The sequence below is a fragment of the Canis aureus genome, chromosome 21, assembly GCF_053574225.1.
Source record: "Canis aureus isolate CA01 chromosome 21, VMU_Caureus_v.1.0, whole genome shotgun sequence".
Classification (NCBI taxonomy): domain Eukaryota; kingdom Metazoa; phylum Chordata; class Mammalia; order Carnivora; family Canidae; genus Canis; species Canis aureus.
In genome coordinates, this window is record NC_135631.1 from 9,179,867 (window position 1) to 9,202,224 (window position 22,358).

At 59.6% G+C, this 22,358-nt stretch overlaps 1 protein-coding gene across 3 annotated transcripts in view; it reads right to left on the bottom strand.

The window, feature by feature from the left end:
* The window catches only part of KCNQ1 (potassium voltage-gated channel subfamily Q member 1), a 323,311-nt gene that overhangs the window by 30,780 nt on the left and 270,173 nt on the right, over nt 1-22,358 (bottom strand). For 2 of the 3 annotated variants that reach the window (XM_077862848.1, XM_077862850.1), the window contains one exon: nt 1,820-1,936. The exons of the other annotated variant lie outside the window; for it this stretch is intronic. In XM_077862848.1, the coding sequence (XP_077718974.1) occupies nt 1,820-1,936 (117 nt within the window). The remainder of the gene's footprint in view (nt 1-1,819; nt 1,937-22,358) is intronic. 3 annotated transcript variants of the gene reach the window in all.

The window sequence follows — 22,358 nt, forward strand, 5'->3', positions numbered from 1 at the left end:
AGGGCTGGGGGCGCCGACACGGCCTTGGTCTTGGGGTATGACGGGGGTTCAAGGTAGCGCTCAGAAACTGGCTGAAGCCACGGAAAGAGCCGTCGTGGGTTCTGTCCAATGTAGTTAAAAACATCTGACTGTGACCACAGAAATGCTGGCATCCGGGGCTGCTGCAAAAACATCTTCATGTGAAATGCAAACGCGCCGCTGCCTGAGGAGCTCGCGTTAACCCTTGGAAGGGAGTGTGCTCGGGTGGAGCCCTGGCCTGGCCTCTGCAGGGATGAGGCCTGGGCCCCCGCAGGGGTGAGGCCTGGGCGCCGTGCCCCCCACCCCTGGGGTAGGCACAGCGCATGCAGAATGTCACTGGACTCCACTGCCCCCAGAGGGCCCCGCGCGGCCTCGGTCCTCCATACGCTCACAGCATAGGGATATCTAGGTTTTGGGGGCGACTTCCAGAGGCAGAGGGGCAGCCCCTCCCGGGGCTCAGGCCGTGACTCAGACTCATGTGCACTCACCCAAGGGACCCTGAGTGGGCCACACTGAGTCAGGTGCTGTGCGTGGTACAAGGAGGCAGAGTAAGGCCTGCGGCACTCGGGTGGTGTTCCGGGGTCGGGGAGAGAGACGTGAGAACCAAGGCAGTAAAATACCTAGAATGTTAGACGGTCCCTGGGGGTCCTGGGGGGCCTTGGAGAGCTGGGCACGCCTGATGGATGAGCAGGGCGTACATGGGAGGTGTCAGCCGAGGGCGGAGGGCACCAGCAGGAGTGGGCAGCCACAGCCCAGGAGCCACGGCCCCGCGGCCACCGCTGGGGGAGGCATCCCTTCACAGCACGCTCTCAGCATGATCCTACCACGGCCAGCTCGCCTGTCCACCTCCGGGACCGCCTGGCGAGCTCAGCCTTCCAGCACCGCTCCCAGTGCTACCGCGCATGGTCCAGAGGTCTGTCCGACACCTGGGCCTGGCGCCCTGGGAGTGAGTCTCTGAGGGGTGGAGGCGGGGCCAAAGGGCAAGCACAGCCTCCATCTGACGGCCCTAGAAAGTCTCCCCAGACGGGCAGGACAGCCCTGTGTCCTCCCATCGTCACCAGCACTGAGCACTACTCTTCTTTTTAATTTTTGCCAGTCTGCCCTCTATGGCCAGCTCCCAGACCTCAGTCTGTGGGCTCTTGGCCCACGCTGTGTCTTCGTGGCAGTGGGACTTTCTTATGCCCTGTGTGATTGCACCGTGTCCTGTAGGCCGTGTCTGTTCACCCTCTTACCACCACACACGGCACAGAGGGTGCCCCCCAAAAGGGAAGGTCTGGTCTTATTCCCTGAAACAGGACACACTGGGAGGGGATGTGCTGATGGGCCTCAGGCCTCTAGCTGTGGTCCGTTTCCTCAGGGGCTTATTGCTCTCTCCAGGCCAGGCCACCAGCTGCCCACATTCATCTTGTGCAGGCGACCCTCACTCAGGCCTGTGTGCACACTCTGGCCCCCCAGTGCCAGGGGCCGCCTGCCAGGGAATGTGTCCAGCTGGTCCAGCCCCCAGGCCCGCCCCCCCGCCCCCAACAGGTGCGGGTGACTCAGCACAGGCAGCTGTTGGATGCAGCCTGGAGACCCCTGAGCAGCCTGCCTGGGCTGAGGGTGGGGCCTCAGAGTTCCGAAGGAGTCTGGCGGGAAGGGGTGGGCATAGCTCAGGCCAAGGCCTCTGCTGCTCTTTCTCTTTGCCCACCCTTGCCTAGTAAGGCCTCCAACACCTCCTGCTCTTCTGCTTGTACAGGAGGAGGGGGTTCTCCAGGGAGGGGCCTGGGTCTGTCTCGGCCTGGGACAGGGATGGTGACAGTACCATGTGTCTGTCCTGGCAGGCCAGGGTGTCTTGGGTGCCCTGTCTTTCTTGCGGTTGGCTGCTGCCACAGGATACTCTGTCCCCACTCCAGAAGGCTCTGGTAGCGGCATCGGGTATCTGGGTGTACAGAGAGGGAGGGATCTCAAGACCTTTGACTCTGGGCCAGGAGAGCCCCAACGTGTCCCTTTAAAACCTAGTGATGCCCACAGAGCATCAGGGTCCTGAGTTTCCCTGCATGGGTGTGTACGAGACAGGGCTGCAGGCGGGACACACACTTTCTCAGCAGCCCCCCGGCCAGCCCTGGAGGCAGGGGGTCAGGCAGGCCAGGAAGCAGAGGAGGAGCACCTTCACACAAGCAAAGAAGAGTCCCAGAGGGAAATGGCTCAATACTTAGGTCTTGGCAGTATGACAGAGCTGTTTGCTCTGAGGCAAATGGAACAGGGAGGGGAGCTGGCCTTGAGGGCTTGGGGCCCACGCATTCCTTCTCCCAGGAATCCTTGCTTGAGCTCCTTCATCTACTCCACCGAGTTTGCTTGTTTGCTCACTCTCTACCTCCCTTCCATCTGTCCGTCATTCCATCCATCCCTCCACCATTCCATCACCCATCTGTCCATCTATCCATCCATTCATCCATCATTCCATCTATTCATCACCCATCTGTCCACCCATCCATCCATTCCTCCACCATTCCATTCCATCCATCTGTCCACTCATCTGTCCATCCATTATTCCATCCATCCACCCACCCATCTCTCCATCTATCCATCCATCCACCATTCCAACCATCTGTTCACTCATCTGTCCATCCATCTCTCCACCCTTCCATCCACCATCCCATCCTTCTGTCCATCTATCCATCCACCCATCCATCCACTCACCTACCATTCATCCATCCATCCATCTATCCACTCATCTGTCCGTCCATCCATCCATCCATCCATCCATCCATCCATCCACCATCCCTCCATCTGTCCATCTATCCATTCACCCATCCATCAGCTCACCTACCATCCATCCATCCATCTATCCATCCGTCCATCTTTCCACAATTCCATTCCATCCATCTGTCCATCCACCATCTTCCCTCCCTCCTTCCTTTTCTTCCTTGTTTCCCTTCCTTTTCTTTCTCTCCATCCATGCTGCCCTCCCTCCACCTACCCACCCTCCCACTGCCCACCCACAGCACTCACCCTGCCCCGCCCTTGCCCCAGGCCTGTGTGCCTGCTTTCATTCCTTCTACAAGCAGTTAGCAGCTGCCTCCTGTGTATCTTGCAGCAATGACAAGAAGATCAAAAGGCCTTGATGACGCAGCCGCTGGCCTCTGGAGTGACAGCCTGCCACTAACTAAAAATAGACCAGGATCAAGATGCTGGCCTTCTCTCTAGTCCTCCTCTGTCTCTTGAGTCCCTGCCCCTCTCGACAGGGGACACATTCCCTGGGGCCGAATGGGCCTAGATCAAAGGAGGTCATGGGGACAGGCATGGGGGTGTCAGGGCTTGGTGGCCAGGTGTGGGGTTGAGGAAGGGGGTTACTCTCAGGGCCTTGGCTGACATCATGGATGGGGCCATCTGCTGAGAAGGCAAGCACCCAAGGAAGGCAGGCTTGGGGGAGGAAGAGGAGGCACCTGATCCTGGCCCCAGTGAGTGTGAGGAGCCAGGTTCCCCAGGAGCCCCAGTGAGGGACACACAGGTGTGGGCTGGGCCAGCATTGGGCTCCTAGGATCATGTGGCCTTGAAATGGCCCCTGGGTGTTTATGGGGTTGTCAGAACCCCCACCGAACTGCCCTGGGCACGTGGGAGCGGGTGGGGACAGATGCTGTCCACTCCCGCCCACCCCGTTGACACATGCCAAGAGGGAGCTGGTTGGTGGTGGGAGGCTCAGCTTGACCTTTGTTCATGGTTAATTCATTCAGACAGCAAGGCCACCACAGAGTTTGCTAGGCGCTTACTACACACCAGGCTCTGGTCCAGGCACAGGGCTTTCGTAGGGACAATCCTACACTAGTCCTGACACGGGGCAGCTTCCCTCTCCATGAGGGAGCCAGTCACCCCTGCCAGCTTTAGGGTCGGATGGGGATGAGGGACTGGGGGCACTGGAGGCATGTCAGCCAGGGCTCTGGAGGCATAGACCCGAAGGCAGTGAGGGGACCAGCATGTCAGGTCAGGGAGGAGCAGGAGCAAGCGGTGGCTCCAGGTATGGCCACATGGCTGGTCGGCCACGGCACAGCTCCGGGTTATGCTTCGCGTGGGCCCAGAGGCCTTGAGGAGGGACCCCCAGGAGGCCAGGGGTGGCAAATGGGAGCTTCAGGCAGGTAAGGCTAGAGGGACTCATGAAGCTGGGGACCCACGGGCTGTGGAAAGGCGCCGGGAGTGCATTCCAGGGAGAAGGGGCTTTAAGCTGGGAGTGCGTGGTCTGGTTTATGTTTGAGACGTCCCTGTGGCCACTGCGTGGAGACAGGAATGCAGGGGCCGAGGGAAGCCGGGCGCCCCTGGGGATGGGCTGGCCCTCATCTTTGGGAAGGAGCACTACGTACATACATGCTGTGCCCGTCTGACGGAAATGCCCTTCCGCCCTGGCAGAGGCTGCAGAGGAAGGAGGCTGTGTTTCCAATCCACCTCCCCAGTACTTGTGACCCATGCCCCTGGGGCGCGTGGCTTCCTTCCTTCCACACCACCATGTTCTCAGCTATAAGTGACCTTGGTAACGCCACCCACAGGGCTCTGGTGAACCTCACTGACTGCCTGGCCCACTTCTTCCAGGCAGCCCTCCCTGGATGCCCACGCCTCAAGCGGTTTCCTCTTCCTTGGAGTCTCTGCCCTTTGGACCTTCCTGGGACACAGGATGCACTACAGTCCCTCCCCTGTGTGGACAGCTGGCCCAACAGACAAGGAGCTCCCTGTGGGGGGCACTAGTGTGGCTTCCAGCAGAGTCAGAAGCCTGATGCCCCTGGGCTGCTGCACATGATGTCAACAGTGGCAAGTCTATCACTGTGGCTCAGGACACAGCCCCTAGCACCCTGGCCTCTGCAGTCAAGGACTCAGGACCCCTGTGGGTGTGGGGGTCCTAGCTCCAACAGGCCAGACCTCGTGAGCAAGCAGGGCCTGTTTTTGCTGATAGGACGGTCCCATAAGTCCCACCGTGGCAGCCAGCCAGGCAGGCAGCAAGGAGCTGGGGCCTGGTCCTGCTGTCAGGGTGGGGCTGGGAACAGAACCCTCCTCCCTGTCCCAGATCAACAGGAGGAGGAGGGGGAGGAGGAGGGAAGGGAGGAGGGGGAAGGAAGGGAGGAGGGGGAAGGAAGGGAGGAGGGGGAAGGGAGGGAGGTGGAAGGAAGGAAGGGAGGGGGAGGAAGGAAAGGAGGATGAAGGAGGGAGGAGGGGGAAGGAGGGAGGGAAGAAGGAGGGAGGTGGAAGGAAGGGAGGGAGGGAGGAAGGAAGGAGGGAGGGAGAAGGAAGGAAGAGGAGAGGGAGGGAGGGAGGGAGAGGGGGGAGGAGGAGGAGGAAGGCAGTCTGTCCACACTGACTTGGTGTGTGTGCGTGCATGTGTAGGCCTGGGCCACAGCTCACACTCCAGCAGCCTGTAGTCCCTTCTGCTTTAGTCCGGGGTGGTGGGGTCCTACACCAGAGGCAGGGGTGAGGCTCGGAGGGGTTAGGAGACCCTCCAGGGTAGGGGTGTTTAAGCAACAATAGGACGCACGACTAAAAGTTGGGATTTTCAATAAACCATGAATTTCCTCTAGTATAAAACATTGTAGAAAATATTTGGGATATACTTATACAAAAAGTCCTTGTTCACCTTAGCCATCCTGTGTTCTTTTTCTCTTTCGCTAAAACCAGGGACCTGGAGGCCCTGCCACTTGGGGGTGACTTCCAGACCCGGGGCCCCCAGCTCTCCCTGGGCTATGAGGCCTGTTTGTGGGGTACGGCCCAATCCCCCCGCTGCTGGCACTTGCCTGGCTGGCTCCCCTGCCAGAGCAGCCCTCGGGTCGGCAGCTCCTGGGCCAGCCCATACCCCACTTCCCTCAGCCACGCTCAGGTCCTGTGGAGCCCACGGGGTCAGAAAGTCTTAGCCCCTCGGTCCCCATGGTTGGCCGGCCCAGGTGGGCAGGCAGGTCCCAGGGAGGAATTCTCACTGCAACCCCCCACTCCCTTGCCCACCAGGAACATTTCCTCGACTTCCCATCCTGGAAATCATGCACAACCTGGCACCAGGGACTCTGAGTCCCCGGGGAGGGGCAGAGTGGGCACCTCTGCTATCGTGAGAACATGTCCCGAACTTCCCACTGCCCACAGGGATGATGCCCTGATCCATGGCATGTTTGCACTGCCCAGCAGGCCCCTGGCACCCCAGCAGGCGCCTGAGGAAAAGCCCATAGTTGTTACCCAGCGTAACTGACTACTGCCTCCGGCTCGGCCCCCAGTGTGTGCTCACTCAACCCCCAGTGCGGGGCACCCTCTCCTCTCCCAATTATGTTAAAAATAAGACTATATTCTCAGTAATGCGACTTGTCCCCACTGCAGAACTGTGGGATGCTGGTGCTGACAGGGCTCTGAGCACCTGCTGCCCGTCTTGTGGGGCAGGGCCTCCATTTGTGTGGAGAGAGGCCCCCCTGCACCCACCATCCTGCTCTGTCTGCTGAGCTGGAGGGAGGAGGCGGCCACGTGATGGCAGGAAGCCCTGTCCTGGGATGCAGGGCTCCGGGGCTGGCTCGTCCACCATGATGCGGGAGGCTGGCAGTCACACTAAGGCCCATGGGGGGGAGGGCACACAAGTTGCCCCTTCTGGTCCTAAAAGTGGCCCCGTGGGCCCAGTTAGCAGAAGGGGAAACTGAGACTCAGGAGGTCTAACACCCGTGTGGTCCCACAGACAATGATGGTGGAGGTGGCCACTTAAACTCTCATGTGACGGGTCACGTTCCACCATGTGATGGCCACCATGCCCACCACCATCTGCTCTCCTCCGGATGGTGGTCTGCCAACACCCTCCAGCACTGCCCTTGCCGAGAACACCCCAAGCACAGGAGCAGGATGAGCACCCAGCGGGCACTCAGCCATCCCTTTGCTCAGCACTTCTGCCCTCCTTGTCCCTGGTTCCTACCTAGCAGCACCAGAGGCCGTGAACCTTAGCAGGATGCTGGGACCCACAGGCATGACCTCATGCTCCCCCTTCCAGGCCTTATGAAATGTGTAGCTATAGCTTAATTAACCGGCACACAGGTTCAGGAGGACATTCTGGCTATGTGCACAGAGCAGTGACAGTGCCAAGGAGCTGAGCTTGGGGGACACAGAGAGGACCCAGAGGATTCTGGACCATGAGAGGGTCTCAGGCTCAGGGACTCCAATGGGATGGAATGTCAGAAGTCTGGGCTATGCTATGGACAGTGATCCAGGGCAGCAGGAGGACAGCACAGTGGCTTCGTGAGGGAGGACTCCATGCTGGGCCTGTAGGAGGGTGTCAGGGTGTGACAACATGGTACAACCAAAGTGTGCAGGAAGGGAGTGGAGATGTGCTGGGGACCATGCCATCCTGGTGACCTGGGGACAGTGACAGTGCTGAGGCCAGCCAGCTGAATGCCACACCAAGAAATTGCCCGTGACAGCACCAAGGGGGTAGTCGGCATGAGGGGGCGCGAGGTTCTCATCCTGTCCTCCTGCCACACCAAGTGTCTTCCCATTGGACTTCCAGCCGCCAGCCCTGTCTCTAGGCAAAGCTCTTGGAAGCAGTGCCCTGCGTCAGCACTGCGACATATGGGGTCCCTCAGTGCGCAGCTGACACCCCACCCAATCACAGTCAGCACAACCTAAATGCCAACAAGCCTACCCGTGCTCTGATCCCGAGTAAACATTTGAAAATACTTGGAACATGAAAGAGAGGCCAGGCTGATCAAACAGAAACAGAGGATCAGGAAGTGACGCGATTCCAAGATATGAAAATGTATCTGGAATTCCCAGAAAGATTCCAGGAACTGTTACACCCACCAGGCAAGGGCAGGACCCCACCACAAATGTGACAGAACAAGAAGACAGGACACCGAAGACAGGTTTGGTAATAGGATTTCATTACGAGGGTAAAGTCGGGGATATAATCCTACAAATAGAAGAGAGAGAAAAGAGACATGGAAGTTTCCTGTAAAATGTCTTCCATCTGATTAAAAGGAATTTGAAGGAGACAAGGGACATGATGTCATGAAGGACATGATCAGAAACAAGAAAGAGAACTTTTCTGGAGCTCAAGGAGTTAAGTTCCTGAAGACTCCCCCCACCAAATACTCAGCACCCGCAATGAACAAAGTTGGCCACAAAGGAACCTCAGGGGGAAATGCAGACCCTCCAAGGCTAGAATGTAGATATGGGAAAATTCCAGGGAACAGAAAAAGGGAAGAACATTGAAGAAAGTTTGAAGCTGAGGCAGGCATGAGAGGTCTCCACAGGAGGTCTGGAGGCCAGGAGGCTTCAGGACAGGTCTGCAGGATTCTGAAGGAACACCTGTGATTCTATACCCAGTTAAACTATCAACAGGCACAATGATTGAACAAAGGTGAATCTAGATCTTCTGAGGACTCAGAACGCTTACCATCCATGCCACGTACCTCTTACTAGGAAGGCGTTTGAAGTTTTTCCAGAAAGCAGAGGAAACAAACAGTAAAGAAGATGTGAGGTCCAGGAATAGTAAGTTGAGCCTAGGACAATCATAAAGGCAAGTTCTAGAATGATGCTAGGCAGGAGGCCTCAAGGGGGGAAAAAATCCAGATTGGAGCAGGGAAGAAGGAGCGCTCCAGAAGTAATGTGGCCAGGACACAGGTGGTTTGAGAGACAGGGCACCCGCCCGGATAGAGGGCCAAAGGAGGGAGACAGTGCAAGCAGGAGGAGGACCCTCCAGACTTGGTCACCTGAGGAAGAAATTCACCTAACCAGGAGAGCAATCAAAACTGAAATGAAGGGATCCCTGGGTGGCGCAGCGGTTTAGCGCCTGCCTTTGGCCCAGGGCATGATCCTGGAGACCCGGGATCGAATCCCATGTTGGGCTTCCGGTGCATGGAGCCTGCTTCTCCCTCTGCCTATGTCTCTGCCTCTCTCTCTCTCTCTCTCTCTCTCTCTGTGACTATCATATATTAAAAAAAAAAAAAACTGAAATGAAGAACTGAGGAGTGGGCAGAGAGGTGAGCCCCAACTTCACCTTCATGCAGAACCAAGATAAACCCACAGAGGCAGGGAGGGCCTCTGAACCGCATGCACGTGCTAGAGGTCTGACCAATGTCAGGACCACAACACGGACATGACTGACTCATCCTGGGAGGCAGAAAGGGGGTGGGTGGGTGGGATTGCAGCCACTCAATACCACACGGAGTTGAAAGAAGACCACGAAAACCCACAATGACTCCAACTTCCCACATTTTGTGATGTTTTTTTTCCCCCCTTGAACCTGAAAGTGATGTTTAGAAATGAACTTCTTTGGTGAAGAAATGCTTATCTAAATTCAGCATTTTTTTGGTTTCCCTTTTTTTTCTTTGTTAAGAAGAACAGATAAATCAAAAGTAGCACTACCATATTCATAATTATTTCTGATGGTGTGTCTATTTGCCCATCCATCCATCCATCCACCCACCGATCCACTCATCTCCTCCATCCATCTACCCATTCATTCTGCCATCCATCCATCCACTCATCCCTCCATTCATCTACCCATTCATCCCTCCATTCATCCACTCATCCATCTATGTATACGTGCACACAGCCATCCATTCCCCCATCCTACAACCACATGCCCACTTATCTATTCATTTAACCCCCCATCATTTTTTCCATGCAACACGCAGTTCAATGTTTAGAACGTTGCTCCTCTCACATTCAAGATGGATATTTCTGGGATAATAAGAGATATCCTTAGGGACAGAAGGGAAGCCCTGGAAGTTTTCACTTTCATTTTCTAACCTTTCTGTACTATTTGAATTTTCTAGAAATTCAAGTACAACTAAAACATCTATCCAAACACTTTCATTGAATAAAATTAATGATAGTCATCTATGGAGAAATTAGGGTCTTCTTTTTGTTTTCCCTTTTGGACAGCTCTGCATGGAAGCCTATTAATAGCAACCCTGAGAGCTATTTTCAGATGCCCCTCCCTCAGAGGTCTCCCTGGCCCTCCGGCCCCCCTCCGTCACAGTGCTGCACGGTCATTACCCGGGTCTGTAATCTCATGGTTTATTTCTGATCAGGGGCAGCCCCATAATTCCGGGAACGCCGTCTTGTCCCTGTGGCACCTTGAGCACATGCTCACGGAGATGTGGTACGGGGGGCTGGGGGGGGGCACTGGGTCAGCCTGGATGCATTCACTTTGAGCTGCAGCCCACCAGGCTCTCGATGCCCCAAGCAGATGGCATCAAACCCCTGTCTGGCGCTTGGCAGTGGGCGGGGAAGACAAACCCACAACAGTGCCCACAGTGGTGCCCACAAGATGGGGCGGGAATCAAGAGCTTCCACCTTGCCACGTGCCGGGCGCCAGGCCAGGTGCTCCCCAGACAGGGCTCCAGGTAATCCTGGCCAGGGGCCCAGAGTTAGTGTCCCTGTCTCCTTCTTACAGATGCAGAACCCGAGGCTCAGAGGGGCCATGGAGGGTGGCCAGGGTCGTGCAGCTAGGAAGCAGGAGGGCAAGGGTCTGCACTTGGCTTTCTCTGCTGGGAACACCACTTGTGTCACTGACAGGGGAGATCCCAGGGCTTCGGGGAGCTGGTGAGGCCAGGGAAGGAGGGCTTCTGGATGGCAGTGGGGGAGGCACGAGGGCTGGGGAAGAGGTGAGAGTAGGTGGTGGCCAGGCAGGCTCGAGTTAAGGCAGGCTCCTGAGGTTGGGCCAGAGGAGCAAAGACGGGGGTGGTGGTGATGGCCGGGATGGGAGCTGGGGCCAGGGGTGCCACGCCAGCCACCTGCCACTGTGCATGAGCCCAGACCCTCCTATATATCTCAGGGCTGTTGGCTCTCTGGGTCTGTCTGGGATGGGCAGGGTCTCACCCCCCATCCTGGCCAAGAGAGCCCGGGAGCCGTGCTGCCCCTCCTGCACAGAGCAGGACGCTGTGACCCTGGACAGGCCATGGGCAGGCGAGGCCAGGCTGCCTTCTGTGCTCTAGACGGCAGGGCGACTGTCAGTGGGCCTACCGAAGGCAGGGAGGCGGAGGCGGGTGAGGCTGTGGGGGTGGGCTGTCCCTGGGAGGCCTAAGATGTGAAGTGCAGAGAGGTTACCCCCCATCCTGGTCTGCCCCCTGCCCCAGCCCGGAAGAGTCGGGGGAGAGAGCGGGAGAGAGTGGAATGGGGTGGATGGCCAGGGAGGCCAGGGAGGCCGGGGAGGCCGGGGAGGCCGGGGAGGCCGGGTGCTCCTGGCAGGCCTGGGATCAGCTCAGCTAGGGGACCGCGCTGGGCCTGCCCTGAGGCCACGCGTCCCGGGCAGGACCCCGTGCCCGGTGCCGAGCGGGAAGGCCCCGCCAGGCAGTGGCCGGCCCAAGGAGAGCCGAGAGCCTGCGGGGAGTGTTCCAAGGAGAGATTTATTAGTGAAACAAAAGCATATTTTTTCAGGCAGGACTGTTTGTGCAGTTACCTCATGACATCGCCTTGGCCCGGGGCCCAGAGCGGGCGGCGGGGAGGCCTCGCGGGCGGGCGGCACGAACCCGCTCCCAGCGCTGGTCCCCGCGGCCGCCCTTATCTGGTCCCGGACATCAAAGCGGGGGCTTTTCATAAGCGAATTAAAATAGCACACCAACAGCACAGGGCCGGGCGGACCCCGGGCCAATTAGCTCCGAGGCGGGCGGGAGGCCTTGCAGGGGGAGGCTGCTCGCTTCAGGAGCCACTGGGGCTCGTCACACTCGATGAAATATTTTGCCCAAAGCTCATTATAATAATGAACCTGCATTTCTTTCCCCCAGAGAATAATTAGCAGACTTCCAAATGGCTTAAAGCGGCAATTTAAAAACTGCCCCCCCCCCCACTGTCCCATTTACTTCATTTTGTGACAAGGAGATGTTGGCGCCTCTGGAAAGGGCCAAGACTCTCCAGCGCCCGGGCCACGGCCACTCGCCTGGGTCCCTCTGCCCACCCCGCACCCGGGCCCTTGCAGCTGCCTCTGGGTGGGGGCCCGGTGTGGAGGCTGAAGGAACCAGAGGCCTCGGACAGGTTGTGACGGAGGGGCTTTGGGGCTGGGCTGGGTGCTGCTTCAGGGAGGGCGTCAGCCTCTGGGGGCACAGGGTGGGTCCCGCCTGAAGGCACAGCCCCCACCGGGGGAGTCACCTGGAAGCGGGGACCTGGGCCTCGATGTTCCCCTGGCAGCCATGCGATGATGCCTACCCTAGGAAATGAGCTGGGGTACACGTGGCTGGCAGGGAGGGGTCAGGCAGGGGAGCCCAGGGAGGTGTCCTCCCCACCCTATGCATGGCCCTCAGCAGGACCCAATGGCTCCCAGCAAGCAGAGCAGAAAGGTCCCCGTGCCCGGCCCCTGCCCCAGCCCAGCTTGGGGTCACCGCCTTTCCCAGACACGGCAGCACAGTGACCCGATGGGCGGCAGGGCCAGATGGGCCAGGGTCTTTCTGCAGGGAGCCTCCTCCCCTGCACGATTATCTCCTACTCTTTCCCACCCGCTGAAACCAAAACCATTCGGCACAGAAGATTCTGGAAGATACAGGAAAGTCTCTTTCAAACATGCATCCTGAAGCCCACCCTCCTGTGAGGCGGTGTTCACACACACGCGTGCACTGCCCCCTGGGACTGTGCGGCACCCTGTCTGTCTCCCTGCCACCTCGTCCACTATGCCTTCTCCCTGGACGGTGGAAGTCTCACAATTGTCCCTAATGCATGAATGTCGGCTGTGTGGTCTGTTTCTGATTTTTCACTGATAAAATAAGACTATGACCAACTAGTCTGCATGTAACTCTTTGGGGCAACTCAGATTTGTTCCTTCCTGGACGGAGGGTGACAGGGTCGCAGGGAGAGCAGTGTGTCAGTGAAGCACTTTCTGGAAGGGGCACCGGTGTCCAGGCCCATCTCATCGGGGCGTCATGAGCACAGAATTCACATTCATGTCTGCCGACCTCTCATGTCTACATTTAAGTTCTTAGAGCGAGGGTCTGCAAACTTTTCTGTGAAGGGCCACGTGTTGGGGGCCTGGTGGTTTCTGTTACAGCTCCTCCACTCTGCTGTCGCCTGTAGGCGGCCAGACATGGATCCTACATGAATGGGCGTGGCTGTGTTCTAATAAAACTTTATTTATAGAAACAGGTTGGGGGCCAGATCAGACCTCCGGACTATGGTTGACCAGCCCCAGCTTTGAGGACAGAGGGAGTGAGGCCTCTTCTCAGCTTGTGACCCTTCTTTTGTGAACTGTCTTTCCAGGGCCTGGCACCCTCCCTTTAGGGCTTTTTGACTAAAAACTGTCTTTCTATCATCACCTGCGGTTTTTGGTGAGTAGGCTTGGCCGGGCGGGGGCCCAGTGAGGCTGCAGCCTCTCTCCCTGCGTCCAGCTCTCAGCCCCTGCCGCAGAGCCGCGTAGAGGCCACCTCTGTCTGCTGCCCGTGGGCTGGCTATTCACAATCTTCCTGGTTGTGCCTTTCCAATGAGTTCAATTTTGCATCTACGGCCTCATTACCTACGGGGTCTGGGGTACCCACAGTGACTCACTAGCTTAATTTCCCCCCTAAGTAGCTGGTGTCATCAACGTCCCATCTGGTCTGTGATGTTGCCCTGTCTGCCCCTTGGGAAGCGTTATGGCCAGTCCCAGGTGGGGCCTGGTGGGTTGGGGACAAATCCCACACATGCGGCTCAGAGCTACACAGCTGTGCACCCAGGCCTCAGCCTCCTGGAGCATGACAGGAGGGTAGCAATGCCCTCTGCACTGAGGCAATGGGTGCTCCACTGCACCTGCGAGTGCTTACCCTCCTCCCAGCACCACTGCACCATGTGCTTTCAGCACCTGGCACTTGGCACACTGGTCAGCCCAGGGACCGCTGGCGAGCTGTGTGACCAGGGGTGCCTCAGTTTCCTTCTTGCAAGGCGTCATCATGGAGGCCTATGTCTGAGAGGAGTCTCATCTGTGGGGTGGGTGGAGAGCTGCCATGCTGGGAACGGAGTACCCCACACCCCGTTATCCTCTAGCTGGCTACGGGCTATCATGGAGAACTCAGTGACCTCTAAAACACCTCAAATTTAAGATACAGCAGCAGCTCCTGGTTCTTGTCACACCCAAGGGAGCACACACTGCTGTAGCAGTCATGACACCTGTCCCCCTGCCCTGCCCCTTGGCCTTCAGTTCCCTGTGGCCCTTGCCCTGCACCAGGGGTTACTACCATTGCAGTGGCCCGGGCTCGGCATCAACGGGACCTGCCAGGTGGCTGCAGCAGGTGATCTAAGGTGGCTCCACCCCCAGGGCTGGGCTGAACTCCACTGACCTCGGGGCTGTGGAACTGGCAGCTGGGGCCAGCGGCAGGCATGGGGCACCCTGAGCGCTCCGTGTATTCATGAGACTGTAGGGCAGCTAAATGGGAGCCAGTGGGGCTGAGCTGTAGCATAGCTGTAGCTGTAGCCTGGGGGCAGGAGGGTAGCAGAGAGGCTGGGAGAGGAACAGTGAATGTGGCTGGGAGGACAGAAAGAAGGGCCGCAGGAGCTCCCTGGGCAAGTTGGGGCAGGTGGCAGCCCCGGGCATCTGGGGGGCAGGCTGCGGGCGGGCACCAGCCCCTGAGCTGCGCAGTGGGCAGGCTGGAGCAGGCAGGGAGGAAGGGGCTGGCGGCAGAGCTGGGGAGGGCACAGGCCCAGGCTTGCACGCCCCCGTGCTGGCAGGCTGCTCTGAGCCCCCTCCCCGACCCCAGCACACAGACCCTCCCCCAACATGCCCACCCCTCTGCAGCCCTGCCCTGGATCAGCACCGCCTGCAGGGGTGAGGTTGGGGGTACACCGGCTCTAGCTCCCAATCACAGCACCGGGCACCCTGAGTTCCTGGAGACGGGTGCATCCTCCAGGGTACGGGGGACGCCGTGACCCCCTCTGGCTCGAGAACACCTCTTTCTGTGCACAAGACCTCTGCAGACAACCCCCCGAACACACAGCTAGGCTCCTCTCTCCCGGCCCTGCCTGTAGGGCTTGCAGGCCCAGCTCCCACCCCAGCCCATCCCCGCCTTGGCTGAGGCTGACCCTTGGCCAGGAGTGTTTTTGCCTGGCCAAGCCCTAGCTCCGCGCAAGCTAACGCGGCCCCTCGGAGGCCCTGCTGGCCTCGCACACACCGTTTATTTCTCTGTGATCGACTCAGACAGCCCCAGAATCCTCCTGCAAGGCCACGTCGGACCCTGGGTGTGTCCAGTGTGGGGCCCTGGCTGGGGTCTGGGGCTGCTGGTGTCCCTGCTGCCTCTGTCCCTTCTCAGGCTTTAGGCTTGCGGGTGCCGCACGGGCAGGTGCCCCAATGCCCAGCTCACGTTGGGACTTGTGCTGCCTGCCTGTCTTTAGCTCACGAGGAGTGGCCAGGCCAGGGCTCATCCCAGTGGGTCTCATGGACACATTGAGGCCAGGTGGGGGCCCAGGGGTGGCTCCATGGAGTAGATGAGCCCAGAGCACTGCCTAGCCACCCCCTCCAGCCATGTGCATGGGAGCCTGGCCAGCGAGGGTGATGCTGACGGTCTGCTGAAAGCCTGGGGACTTCCTGGGCCCTACTGCCAGGCCTGATGTGCTGGGCCCGGTGGAAGAGCTGGGCACTGTTTCCAGCCCAAGGTCTTGTATACATAATCCTCTCTTGTGCTCCCCTCCCTCTGTGATCCCCACTCTCTGGACTTGGAGCTTCCAATGTGGCCGTAGAGGAGGCGCTGGTGCCCCTCTGCCCTCTGAAAAGTGGCATACTGTTGGGGGGTGGCTGGGGAGATCAGCTTTTGCCAGGCCTGTCCTCACTTCCTGGGGGCGCCGGCAGCACTGGGCTGGGGCCGTTAGGCGGGGTGGCCGTCAAGGTCACTAAAGTGCAGACCTTAATGAGACGCCAGAGAGCTGAGGCCTGAGCCCCAGAAGGCGTGGCCTGGCGTAAAATGTGACCCTATTAGGCACGGCCGGTGTCTCTGGTGGGTTTAGCAAACAGACCTTAGCGGGGCCCTTAAAGGGGCCCCTGGGTCCAGGGGGGCACATTCCAGGGCTGGGCCCTCGAGATGGCAGTTAATATTGACAAGATCTGGGAGGCTACACTGGTGCCCCCAGTCCCACTGGCCAGGATGGGGAGGGGGCCAGGGCCCAGGGCCAGGGTATGAGTCCACTGTCTTGCTGTCTTCCTCTTTAGTAGATGAGGCAGTCTAGAAGGTTCCACACAACCCTCCCCATGACCAGAGTGTGGTTCATCTGAGCTCTTGGGTGGCTGGTCACAGGGCCACCTCCACCCTTAGCTGAACCCCCCCACCAAGGGAGCCTGTTGTATACCATCCTACTGACTCCCCTGCCTCTTCTGAGTTGGGGTGTCCCATCATCCCCATTGTATAGGTGGTCAAATGGAGGCTCAGAGCAGAGGTGTCAGCTGCCCAGGCCCCAGGGCCAGTTAGCGGGAGACAGGCGATCTGGGCTACTCCCAGATCTGCTGGGGTCTGGAGGCAGCAGGAGGGAGGAGCTGAGAGCTGAGGCCGAACTCCACCCCAGGCCCCAGTGCAGGCAGGGCTCCCAGGGGTCTGGCCCCCACTGAGAGGGGTGGGAGTCAGGCCCATGCTGGCGTCAAGGTAGGTAGGACACTGGGCATCAGCGCTGTGGGTGGCCTTGCCCGGCATCCTACTTTGCCAGCAAAGCCTGAGCTTCCTCTCCAAAGGGAAGAACATGTAGGCTGCGTGGCTTCTCTGGTGGCTGGAGGATGGGGGGGCCCTCAGTGGCTCAGCCCAGCGCCCCCAGGCTTTTGACACAGCAGGGTCTGGGTGGGTGGGCCGCTCTAGCATTCAAGGGTCTGGAGTGGGGCAGGCAGTGCCAGGCACAGCTTCGCTTAGGAATTTATGCGGCACTTTGGGGGGCGGAGACCAGGCCCCATGTCCGGGCTACGGGACAGGCTTTGAGCGCCCAACACCTTCCCAGCAGCTGTCCCGGTCATTGGACGGTCAGCACAGGGACCACGCCCGCTCTTGCTCGGGGTCAGCAGCTTTCTTCCCCTGGGCCTCTGGGTGCTACCTCAAAGCAGCAGAGGTCGGGGGACCATCCCAAATTTGCAGCAACCACAAGCAGGCTCAGGGAGGCCAGCTGGGTCCAGGCTCCTGCAGCTGATGCCTGACCCCAAAGTTTCCCACTTTCCCGACCTCTGAGGCAGAATGAAGGCCCGGACTCTGCTACTGCGGCAGGGTGGGCCCAGGGGCTGGGGCCTTCTGAGGCCATCGCGATGCCCCGGGCTAGGGGGGACGGCAGAGACAGGGGAGCTGCACGGACTCAAGTGCCCTCACTGTGCACGGGGGCTGTGCTGCCCTGACCTGGTCAGCGGGCATGGCCTGAAGCGGGCAAGGCTGCTCCGGCTCTCCAGCTCTCCCTCCCTCCCCTCCTGCCTGTGACCCCTGCGTCCCTCCCACCCCCAGTCCACATGCTGAAGCCCTCACCCCCAAGGACTGTATCTGGAGACCTGGAGGCTAAATGGGGGCATAGGGTGGGGCCCTGATCCACGAGCATTGATGTCCTCATGACAGGAGACCCCAGAAGGCAGCCGTCTGCAAGCCACGAAGAGTCCTTGCCAGACAGTCCTTGCCAGTCCTGCTGCACCCTTGACCTTGGAGCCCCCAGGGGTGTGGGAAACCAGTGTCTGTGGTTTCATGGTGTTTGTTACAGCAGCATGCGGGCCAGCCAGCAAGAGGGGAGCATGGATCCCATGGTATGGGGGGAAGGCGGGCGTGGGGTCCCAGGGGAACGCTGAGCACCACCTGACGTTTCCCCTGCGAGACCTTTGGGGGTGCACTGCTGAGCCCGGTGCCACCCCATCTCAGCCACTGGCAAGGCCACCAAGCCATGACCTGGTTCCATCCCTGTCCTTCACCAGGTGCCACTACTTCTACTTCTCACCTGGTGCCATGCGTACCTCCCTATCACCAGCACCTGCTTTGTGTGGCTTGCTGCTCCCCTGCTTTCTATCTCCCTTCTGGAACATTCTCCAGACTGGGCAGCTAGACTGGGCTGTGCCATCCTGTCCTCTACCCCTTGGATCTGATCCCACGGCCATGGCCTTGGGGGCACTGACCACACTGAACCCCCCCTGTTCTGGGTCCACCCTTTCTCTGCCACCTGCCGCAGCTGGATTAGTCCATAACTTGGATAACTGTGCTCACCCATCACCCCTGGTGAGAGCTACGTGTCAGCTCTAGGTGTGTGACCTGGCATGTCCCCAACCCCGAAACAGCCCTATGGCTGTTCCCATCCCCCACCTCATGGCTAAGGAAACTGAGGCACACACAGGCCATGCAACCTGTCCACTTGCACGAATGCAGCCCTCACCCTGCCCCTGCCTACTCCAGCAGCTGCCACCAGAGGTGGGGGCCCGGGGGGCACGTCCATTCTGGCTCCTCCTCACCACCTCGCTGGGCCGGACATCACATCAGAGGGGGCCCTGTGGGGAGGGGTGGGCTGAGGCAGCGGGAAGGGAAGGGAAGGAGCCTCATGGGGTGGGGGTGGAGGGCTGGGGGGGTGCTCAGAGTGGCAGGTGTGGAAGACACGCCCTCCCGGGGCCACACGCCTCTGCGCAGTCCGCCAGGTGCCTGGCCACCACCTGTGCTAGGGACCTCACCCCTGCCGTGGACCAGCTCTGACTGCCGAGAAGTTCTTGTAAATATTCCTCCCGCTGACCCAGAAACCCCGCTCCTGGAAGAGGAGAGGGCACTGGAGCAGGTTTGCCGTAACAGGATAGACAATGGTGAAAGATTGCACGCTCTCCTGAGCACTGGGTGCATTTGTCCCGCTGAATGTGCCCTCCCGCCACCTGGGGCCAGACACACACACACCTGGACCACCACAGACCACCCCCCAGACAACGGCCATCTGTCTGAGAGTTCCTGGCCTGCACTTGGCTGCAGGTACCCGGCCTCTTGTCTGCTCAGACACAGCCCTGCCCCAGGGCCTTTGGCCTTGCTGCCCCTCTGCCCAGAGCTCCCAGTTACCTGAGGGAGCTGCTTCCTCCCTCCGTCCAGTCCCTGTTTCTGCTCTGTGGTCGGGAAAGGGCTGCCCCCCGATCACCGCGTCCCGGTCTCTGCTCCTTTGCATGGGTCCTCTCTGCCCTGTTCTCGGCCCCTTTGACCCCTCCTCTGTTGCAAACCCCCATAGTCCCCAAACCAGCCCCAAACGAGGCCAACGCAAGCCCACAAGCTAGCCCAGCCCCCGGCCGGCTGCAGAGGCGAGAGTTCAGACAACGCGCGACCAATTTATAAACAATTTTCTCTGTGACGATTAAGTTACATTTCCCCCAATAGCTGCTTAATTTTCTTGTCAAAAATACACAGTTTTCACATTTGTCTCGCTGCAAGGGTAATTAATTTCCAGACCATAAGTAAGAACTTAATTTGATACCTGCAAGGATTATAAACTATTTCAAGCTGTTGTTTACATGAAATCAAGAAAGATTCGTTCTGTTTGCAATTATGTTAATGAGGAAATAGAGTGGGTATTTTTTTTACTCGGCATCATTTTGCTGTTACCAACGAATTAGTCCAAAAGGGTGTCCGCTGCCGCAAACCCCACCATGGCTATTTTTAAGGTGACCCTGGCTAGTGGGGGGTCTGCGGAGTGGCCACGTGCCCAAGGGAGGCTTTTGTGGGGACTGCTGGCACCGGGGCCGGGTAAGCGCTCGGGACTGAGCAACCTTGTCCGTGGCCCTCTCTGATGGTGGGTGGGGTGGGAGGAGGACGGAGGGTGGCCAGGACATGCGCCCCAGCCCCTTGGGCATCCGTGTCCCCTGCTCCCCCAGGGTTCACACTGTGCATATGCAAAGAGCATCCCAGGCTGGGTGTGAGAGGCTCCCATGTGCCCAAGAACGTGGGGCTGGAGCCGAGGAAGCAGGGAGGGGACCCGGCCCTGGGAAGAAGGCAAGGAGGGCCGTGGAGCCTTTTACCAAAGGGTGGTCAGGTGCAGACAGGGTAGGACCCTGGGCCCCCAGCGTGAGGGCCAAGGGTGGGTGGCAGTGGCAGGCAGGGAGGTGGCCAGGCTGTGTGGGCAGCAGATGCGGGGTTGGCTTGGCCCTGGGGGCTCCGGGGGGGCTTTGGGGGACACGGAAGACAGGAGCCGGCATCAGATGTCACTAAAAGTCTAGCTCTCCTGACACAGAGCTCTCCCCACCTGCCCGCCACAGGGGACGCGGGATCGTCATGGTCACAGGTCACCACTAGGGGGGTGTCGGGCCTCCCTGAGGCTGCCTGGCACGGTCTGCCTGGGGGGTGCGGGCAGAGTCCTCATAAATCCCGGGATGCTGGAGGCAGCCCTGGTGAGGCTGGAACAATGTCCCGCCATGGCCCCCTGGGATGACGTGCCACCGCCCACCACCAGCCAAACACGGTGGTCCCTCCCACGGGTCCAGCTTTCCCTCACCGGCCCTGGGGGTGCCGGTCTGGGACAGGCACCAGCTTGCTCCACACAGAAACCATTCATGACCAGATGAAGGCCGTGTGTGTCAACACCTGCCCTGACGTCCTGGGGCAGGCACACTGTCAGGTGCGGTGGGCAGGGGCAGCGCAGCAATGGGCTTGCATGGGGAATGCACAGGCCCTCAGTAGGCAGAAGGGCCCACGGGCTCTGGCTTTCTGGGGAACCCGCAAGGCCTTCCTGCCATCCTGGGCCTTGGCGTCCTTGTTATGGGGGTCCCAGCTCTGAAGCAGTGGGACATGCGGGCCTGGGTCTGGGCCAGGGAGACAGAGGCCACAGGGACATTTCCTTCCTGAGGGAGAAGGGTTGTGACAGCAAGCCCACCAGTGAGAGTCAGAAACAAGGGGTGTTTCTCAGGCTCATGGTGGCTGAGGAGGGACAGGGCTGGGAAGGCCTGGGGGGGTGGCGGGGGGGGTTGTCTCCCACCATCTCATCTGCTGGGTGCAGAGTGACCCGTGTGGCGTTAAACATGGTGTGAGTCGGGAGCCCACGGGTGCGGCAGGATGGGGGCTGGGCAGTGTCCTCCTCACTCGGGGACCAACCTGCATCTCCTCATCTGGAAGATGGGCCCGTGGCTGCATGTGGCCCTGTTGGGCGGCGCCTGCATGCGTATGTTCCTCACTGGTCGGGGAAAGATGGGGCCACAGGAACCCCTCACCCCACCCTGGATTTATGAGCCGAAAAATAAGGTGGTTTTCCTTGCAAATGGGCAGGGGAGATGTGGCCCGCTCTGTGGCTGGGGTGGGGCACCGGGGGTCACCGTGGCCACGGGAAGCCTGGAGCTGGCAGGATGGCAGGGGCAGCACTCTGACCTCTGAGGACTCTGGTCACCCCCAGGGGAGACCTGTGTGCCAGGCAGGGAGCCGGCTCGGAGCAGGGAGGTTCCGTGGTGCCCGCCTGCGCCCCGGGCTCACTGTTCTGGCTGTGGCTGGGCGCTGGCCTGGCTGTGGTGCTCTGGGGTTGGGGGCAGGGCACATGGAGGGGACAGAGAAGCCAGTTCACCCGATCCCCCGAGGCCTCGTCGATGGTGCATCTCCGGGACCACAGGCCCTGCTCACCCTCCAGCCCCCAGCACAGGGAGGCCCTGAGAGGGGCACGGGGCTCCCCACCTGTGCAAGGGGCTTCCGCCCAACCCTCGGAGCACCCAGGGAGGCCAGGGCGAGCTGGCTTGCGTGCTGTCGAGCTGAGCAGGAGGTCACCTGCCCGGGCCCCACCCTCCTGCCCTCTGCAACCGTGCAGATGTGACGAGCCACATCCTACCGGGCCCTTCTGCCTGCCCATGGGCATCTTCCTGCCTTTAAGGGAGGTTGATCCGTGGACTTCCCCAAGTTTGTACCCACCAGGAGAGAGGAACTTGGGAGGGACAGGCGTGGGACAGGGGTGGTGGCTGCAGAACTCAGTGGCTCACTCACCTGCTCTCAGCCTCAGATGGCTCTGTACCCCACCTACCCTGGGCCCCAGGGCCTTTGTACGGGCCGCTCATCGGGTTACTCTTCCACCCCACGATGCCCTCCACTTGATTCCGTCCTGCCCTCCTGACGAGGGAAGCGCCTGCCTGCCGGGTGGTCCCCTTTTACATACTGGGAAATAGGTATTTATGGGTCACTCTGTGCATTCCCTCCTCTGCCTGCCAGGCCGGGTGCTCCAAGGGGCAGAGATCATCCTGTCCCAGTGGACATAAGATGAATGGATGCTCGCCTGCACGCCTGCAATAGTTCAGGAGGGTTCCTGTCCTGGTTTCTCTACTTTTTGCTCCCGTGACCTCTGCTCCTTTGTTTGGACCAGAGGGGCCTCCATTTCTAGGTTACCCGTGGGTCCTGGAGAAGGTATAGGGTTGAGAAGACGCCCTCAGGGACTCTGCTACCACGATTTCCACCCCGGGTTTTGGATGTAATCACTCTTCTAAAAACGTAACGTCACAAAGCCTTAAAACCCGGACCCCGTGTTTGCTGGTGCGTCCAGGA